The sequence below is a fragment of the Xyrauchen texanus genome, chromosome 33, assembly GCF_025860055.1.
Source record: "Xyrauchen texanus isolate HMW12.3.18 chromosome 33, RBS_HiC_50CHRs, whole genome shotgun sequence".
In the NCBI taxonomy this organism is placed as follows: domain Eukaryota; kingdom Metazoa; phylum Chordata; class Actinopteri; order Cypriniformes; family Catostomidae; genus Xyrauchen; species Xyrauchen texanus.
This window is the reverse complement of record NC_068308.1, coordinates 39,221,717-39,229,216: the sequence shown is the minus strand read 5'-3', so window position 1 is coordinate 39,229,216 and position 7,500 is coordinate 39,221,717. Positions and strand designations below refer to the sequence as shown.

General features: G+C 39.4%; 1 protein-coding gene across 4 annotated transcripts in view; it reads left to right on the top strand.

Moving 5' to 3' along the window:
* LOC127626461 (zinc finger MIZ domain-containing protein 1-like) overlaps positions 1 to 7,500 on the top strand; it is a 54,762-nt gene that overhangs the window by 34,880 nt on the left and 12,382 nt on the right. For all 4 annotated transcript variants that reach the window (XM_052102241.1, XM_052102244.1, XM_052102243.1 and 1 more), the window contains 5 exons: positions 413 to 589; positions 763 to 822; positions 930 to 1,098; positions 1,212 to 1,353; positions 5,775 to 5,982. In XM_052102241.1, the coding sequence (XP_051958201.1) occupies positions 413 to 589; positions 763 to 822; positions 930 to 1,098; positions 1,212 to 1,353; positions 5,775 to 5,982 (756 nt within the window). The remainder of the gene's footprint in view (positions 1 to 412; positions 590 to 762; positions 823 to 929; positions 1,099 to 1,211; positions 1,354 to 5,774; positions 5,983 to 7,500) is intronic.

Below are 7,500 nucleotides of genomic sequence, written 5' to 3'. Positions count from 1 at the left end.
TTGTAACTGTTTTATTTTATTTAGGATGTTTTCTATTAAATGAGACAAAGAAATATATATTTAACTGTTTAATATTTATAATTTATTTTATAATGCAACATTTTAAAATTTAATTTGTATGTTTAACTTAAGATTGTAAACAAATTTAATATAATTTATTATTATTTATTTATTTATTTTAGGGTTTTTTCTATAAAATGAGACTAATTAATTTTTTTAAATGTTTAATATAATATTTATAACTTAACTATCATACAAAAAAATTATAATATTACATTTTTGTATTATTTGTAAATGAATCATAAAATTATTAACATGCAATATTATTTATGAAGTATTGAAATCTTTATTTATTAACTTTTTTTTTGTTGCCGTTTTTGGCATTTAAACGAAATTGTTTATTTTTCTCCAGGGGAACTATGGAGGGCAGCAGTATGGAAACGGGCAGTTTTCCACTCAACAGGGGCAATATCCTAATTCTACCCCCACCAGAGCCCTGTCCTCACCCCATTACCCCACTCAGAGAATGCCAGGACAGCCCGGGACTCCAGAACTATACCCGTCCAGTGGCGCGGGACAGTTCTACAAGGTCCATTTAAGAAGCCTCTAGAATACTTAAAGTTCTGTAGATATTCTGATACTGGAAACTTTGCATTTGTTTATTAAAACCAAGTGATCTGCCGACCTAGTCAGCATATCAGGGCACTCAGCTCAGTATGTTTGGCACTTACATATGTGTCTTTCTCTCTGTCTGTATTGTAGGAGCCCAATAATAACTGTAACACAGTGAACCCTCAATATAACCAGCCCAACATGAGCGGGGTGAGTTAGTTGGATGTCTTGTCAGTGTTTAATGGTTTCTAGTTATTTATTTGTCTGTCGAAGGTTGTGGCTTCATGTTGGTTTGTGTTCTGTTGACGGGTTTGTAGCCTGCGCGGTCGATGGGCGGTTACCCCCACTCTCCCTTGCCGGGCAATCCCACGCCCCCTGTGACTCCAGGAAGGAACATACCTCCGTATATGTCACCAAACCAGGACGTGAAGCCGCAGTTTCCTCCTGATATTAAACCCAACATCAATGCGCTTCCTCCACCTCCAGGTACGAGCAGCAACTCAACACTTTTAGTCGTTATTTACCATTTCGAATGCAAAATATGACATTTATGTGATATGATCATCTTATAATTTCAGGATCGTTGTCTTGTTTTCTAGGTAACTCTAACGAGGAATTGCGCCTGACGTTCCCGGTTCGGGATGGTGCGGTTCTGGAACCGTTCAGACTTGAGCACAATCTGGCTGTCAGTAATCATGTCTTCCACTTGAGACCCACCGTATACCAGACACTCATGTGGAGGTGAGTTACAACGTGAATATATATATTACATATATACCCTAACCATAACAGTATGTTTTGGGGGGGAGGGCATGCCTTGCACCCTGCCTGCCAGCTGGTCAACCCCGCCTACCTCGACCTGGGAGGAGACAGGAAAAAATAAATAAATAGAAAGTCCAACATGGAGTGTCAGCGAGAGAGAGAAACTCACTCACCGGTTCTCTGATGCCCCGTCGCGTAGCCCTCGATCACTCCTCCATCCTCTCAGGCGGACGGCAGCCACTCCTCCCCGGGCGGAACGGAGTCAGACCTCCGACCCCCAGTGGACAGAACGCCCCTCTGCGTTCCCGGCGACTCGTGGGGACAATCCTTTGCCCATGGCAGCGGCCCTACCGCTCCAGGCGGTCGGATAGTCCCTTCCCTCCTCCCCTCGCGGACGGCGCTCTTCTTTCGACCCCTCCGTGTTTCTGTGGGACGGCAGGGCACTCGTCCGCCCCTGGCAGCGGCTCCATCACTCCAGGTGGTCGAGGAGTCCAGTCCCCACTCGCCTCGCGGACGGCGGCCGTTCCCCGCGTCCGGGCGGTCAGGCTACCCCATCCCCCGGCGGATGGCAGCGGCGCTCCCCTGGTGGACAGCAGTGTCGAGGACACCGCAACGGGCATCCCTCCTCCTTCCCAGGTTTCGGCAACAGTGTAAGGGGGTTAAGGGAAAGGAGGAGGCGAGAACCGGCTTGACAATATAATAGTTTAATGAAGAAATAAATAATAAACACACAAACATAAACACACAGATCTGCCTGTAATTCTCTCTCTCTTGAACCATCGTCCCGGCCGCCTTTAGGCTGATTGGGGACCGGGCATGCGTTGTCCCAGCCCGGCCCCGCCCTCCTCCGCTCCACACTTTATATTATTAATAGTGCTGTCGATTTAACACATTAATTCTGTGTGATAAATTATATAAAAATTAAACAATTAATCGTGTCCCCATAATAAGAAAGATTCCTGAGCAATTGAAGCTTGAAGTACCACCTGTTTTCTTCAGTGGGCAGTAAGAGCAACTTCAGCAATCCATTTTGCAATTGAATTCGTCAATCAGTCCGAGTGGAGGTACAAAAGCCTTTAATGAACCTGTCAAAAGCCCTTTAAAATATCTTTTGTTTACAGCTTAGCTTTACCCATAAACCACATGCCACACTAACCACTTATGTATTTTAGTTGTTGTCATCATTTTACTTTCACATACTTTTATGCTTATTTTAAACATACTTTCATAAAGTATCACATAACATTATTTAGAGTCTGTGATTATTTTTCAATCGAGTCCACAAACAAAATAATCAGATGTATAGATCATTAGATAATCCACATGAAGCACAATGTTACATATGGCCACCAGGATATGGCGACAAATACATGACACAGACTCAATGATGACTCAAATGGCACAGAATGAAAGGTGCCAAATACACGACACAGACTCAATGATGACTCAAATGGCACAGAATGAAAGGTGCCAAATACATGACAATATAATGATGACTCAAATGGCACAGAACGAAAGGTGTCAAATACACGACACAGACTCAATGATGACTCAAATGGCACAGAATGAAAGGTGTCAAATACATGACACAGACTCAATGATGACTCAAATGGCACAGAATGAAAGGTGCCAAATACATGACACAGACTCAATGATGACTCAAATGGCACAGAATGAAAGGTGCCAAATACACGACACAGACTCAGTGATGACTCAAATGGCACAGAATGAAAGGTGCCAAATACATGACAATATAATGATGACTCAAATGGCACAGGACGAAAGGTGTCAAATACACGACACAGACTCAATGATGACTCAAATGGCACGGAATGAAAGGTGTCAAATACATGACACAGACTCAATGATGACTCAAATGGCACAGAATGAAAGGTGCCAAATACATGACACAGACTCAATGATGACTCAAATGGCACAGAATGAAAGGTGCCAAATACACGACACAGACTCAATGATGACTCAAATGGCACAGAATGAAAGGTGCCAAATACATGACAATATAATGATGACTCAAATGGCACAGGATGAAAGGTGTCAAATACATGACACAGACTCAATGATGACTCAAATGGCACAGAATGAAAGGTGCCAAATACATGACACAGACTCAATGATGACTCAAATGGCACAGAATGAAAGGTGCCAAATACACGACACAGACTCAATGATGACTCAAATGGCACAGAATGAAAGGTGCCAAATACATGACACAGACTCAATGATGACTCAAGTGGCACAGAATGAATGGTGTCAAATACATGACACAGACTCAATGATGACTCAAATGGCACAGAATGAAAGGTGCCAAATACATGACACAGACTCAATGATGACTCAAATGACACAGAATGAATGGTGCCAAATACACGACACAGTCTCAATGATGACTCAAATGGCACAGAATGAAAGGCGCCAAATACATGACACAGACTCAATGATGACTCAAATGGCACAGAATGAAAGGTGCCAAATACATGACAATATAATGATGACTCAAATGGCACAGAACGAAAGGTGTCAAATACACGACACAGACTCAATGATGACTCAAATGGCACAGAATGAAAGGTGTCAAATACATGACACAGACTAAATGTTGACTCAAATGGCACAGAATGAAAGGTGCCAAATACACGACACAGTCTCAATGATGACTCAAATGGCGCAGAATGAAAGGCGCCAAATACACGACACAGACTCAATGATGACTCAAATGGCACAGAATGAATGGTGCCAAATACATGACACAGACTCAATGATGACTCAAATGGCACAGAATGAAAGGCGCCAAATACACGACACAGACTCAATGATGACTCAAATGGCACAGAATGAAAGGTGCCAAATACACGACACAGACTCAATTATGACTCAGATGGCACAGAATGAAAGGCGCCAAATACACGACACAGACTCAATTATGACTCAGATGGCACAGAATGAAAGGTGCCAAATACACGACACAGACTCAATGATGACTCAAATGGCACAGAATGAAAGGCGCCACATACACGACACAGACTCAATGATGACTCAAATGGCACAGAATGAATGGTGCCAAATACATGACACAGACTCAATGATGACTCAAATGGCACAGAATGAAAGGAGCCAAATACACGACACAGACTCAATGATGACTCAAATGGCACAGAATGAAAGGCGCCAAATACACGACACAGACTCAATGTTGACTCAAATGGCACAGAATGAAAGGCGCCAAATACACAACACAGACTCAATGTTGACTCAAATGGCACAGAATGAAAGGTGCCAAATACACGACACAGTCTCAATGATGACTCAAATGGCGCAGAATGAAAGGCGCCAAATACACGACACAGACTCAATGATGACTCAAATGGCACAGAATGAAATGTGCCAAATACAAGACACAGACTCAATGATGACTCAAATGACACAGAATGAAAGGTGCCAAATACACGACACAGACTTAATGATGACTCAAATGACACAGAATGAAAGGCGCCAAATACACGACACAGACTAAATTATGACTCAGATGGCACAGAATGAAAGGCGCCAAATACACGACACAGACTCAATTATGACTCAGATGGCACAGAATGAAAGGTGCCAAATACACGACACAGACTCAATGATGACTCAAATGGCACAGAATGAAAGGTGCCAAATACACGACACAGACTCAATGATGACTCAAATGGCACAGAATGAAAGGCGCCAAATACACGACACAGACTCAATGATGACTCAAATGGCACAGAATGAAAGGCGCCAAATACACGACACAGACTCAATGATGACTCAAATGGCACAGAATGAAAGGCGCCAAATACACGACACAGACTCAATGATGACTCGATGATGAAAATCTTTGCTATCGTTGCTTTTTATATGTCTTTTTTATTAAAGATAATGTATCATTGTCTGTGCAATGTTCTTTAAAAAAATTAAGAGGATGCATATTTTTTTTTTATTACATTTTCTCAATGGAAACATGTCTCTGTAACAACAACAACAGACGAAGGTGCAATTAAAAGACAACAAATTTTAAAAAGCTGTTGTAAAATTAACGAAAAGTTTTATATTGAGTTTTTGTTTTAGTGTCCGTTAACGATAATAACACTGAATTTGAAGCGGTTGTAAAATAACCAATATACACACACTTTCAACTGCACATCAGCTGAATTCTATTCTATGGAGTGGTGGTGGTGTAGTGGTCTAAGCAAATAACTGGTGATCTAGTAATCAGAAGGACGCAAGGCACTTAACTCCAGGTTGCTCCGGGGGGATTGTCCCTGTAATAAGGGCTCTGTAAGTCGCTTTGGATAAAAGTGTCTGCCAAATGCATAAATGTAAATGTATGCGATTCTTAACATGGCAAATTGTTTCAGGTCTGATCTGGAGCTGCAGTTCAAGTGTTATCATCATGAGGACAGACAGATGTACACTAACTGGCCGGCGTCGGTGCAGGTCAGCGTCAATGCTACACCCCTAACCATCGAACGCGGTGAAAAGACTTCACATAAACCCCTGCATCTTAAACACGTGTGTCAACCCGGACGCAACACCATCCAGATTACCGTGACAGCGTGCTGTTGTGTGAGTATTAACACACACGTATGTAAAACAATGTGCTTTGACATAAGATAAACAAAGTTTAGTGAGGGAGGGAGGGGGGTCTATTTGTTAAGAGTTTAATTCAAATGCGAAACAAGATGATTTTTCTTACCCCAATAGTTTTTTCTTGTATTAAGCAAAAACCTCTTTTAAAACCACTTTTATGAGAAAAAAACAATATTCATGTGCCAAGTATTTTCCTATTTGCTTCATGAAAAATAATTGAAACATATAATATCACATATCATTATTTAGAGAAGGTGATTATCTTTCAAACGAGTCCACACACAAGATAATCTGATGTATAGATCATTAGATAATCCACATGAAGCACAATGTTACATATGGCCACCAGGAGATGGCGCCAAATACACGACACAGACTCAATGATGACTCAAATGGCACAGAATGAAACTCATTCTGTGAAATCTCATGACTAAAATCATGTATGCATGCTATGCAAACCTTTAGTCATTGTTGTGTTTGCATGTGTAATTAGTTCTTACGTACGATTATTATGTTTTATTTGTTTGGAGATGCTTTTAGGCACTATGATACATTTGTATAACTTTTGATTGCTTTGTCATATCAACATAAAAAAAAATCTCAGTTACAGTTGACATGATTGGGAACAAAACAAAAGCAGTTTATATTATATATAATATATATATATATATATAAAATGTCAAATCTGAAAAATAATAATAAGAAAAATGTAACATTTTTGGCTCTTTTTTTGTGTGTTTGTGATTTTTCACCAATTTCGAAGGCGGAGAGTCTCAGAAATTATGATAATCTATATCTTTAAAAATTGAAATAGATTATCATATATTTGTTTGTTTTAAAGGAAATTAATTAAAAAAAAATATTCTATCTAGAATTTTATGGTATTTAGACTCAATTCGATTTTTTAAATTACAAAATTATAAACATTTTATATAAAATAAACAGATTTAATATTAGTTTCAGTTCTGAAAAAACATAAACGTTATTAATCTGACAAAGTAAGAAAAGTGTATGTTTGGAGCATTTGCTGCCATGTGGTGAAATAACAGTAAAGGCCAGTAGGTGGCTATAGTGAGCCATCGATAAAGAAGTGCTTAGGCAATTTAATCCAATGAAACCTAATTTCTTGATATTTTATGAAGTTATAAATTTACTTTTATACTTAAAATCATGAAAGACTATTATTTTGCAAAGTTTAGCATTTGCATTAGCATTTAGGTGGTTAACCACCTGTTTTGAAGAGTCAGTTTTTGCAATAATGCTACATGTTTCTTACAGTCAAATCTGATGTAACAATGAGAAGACATAAAGTAAGCTACTGTTGTTGATTATTTATTTCAGACATCAAACATAAAAATTAAATAACTCAGTAGAGTTAATGAATTCACAATTCAATAAAACAAAAATTAATAAAGAGTTATGAACAGCAGTAAACAGTCGTAACTCTGCCACAATAAATTAATGCATTTTTATTACCTGAATATATTTATTTGT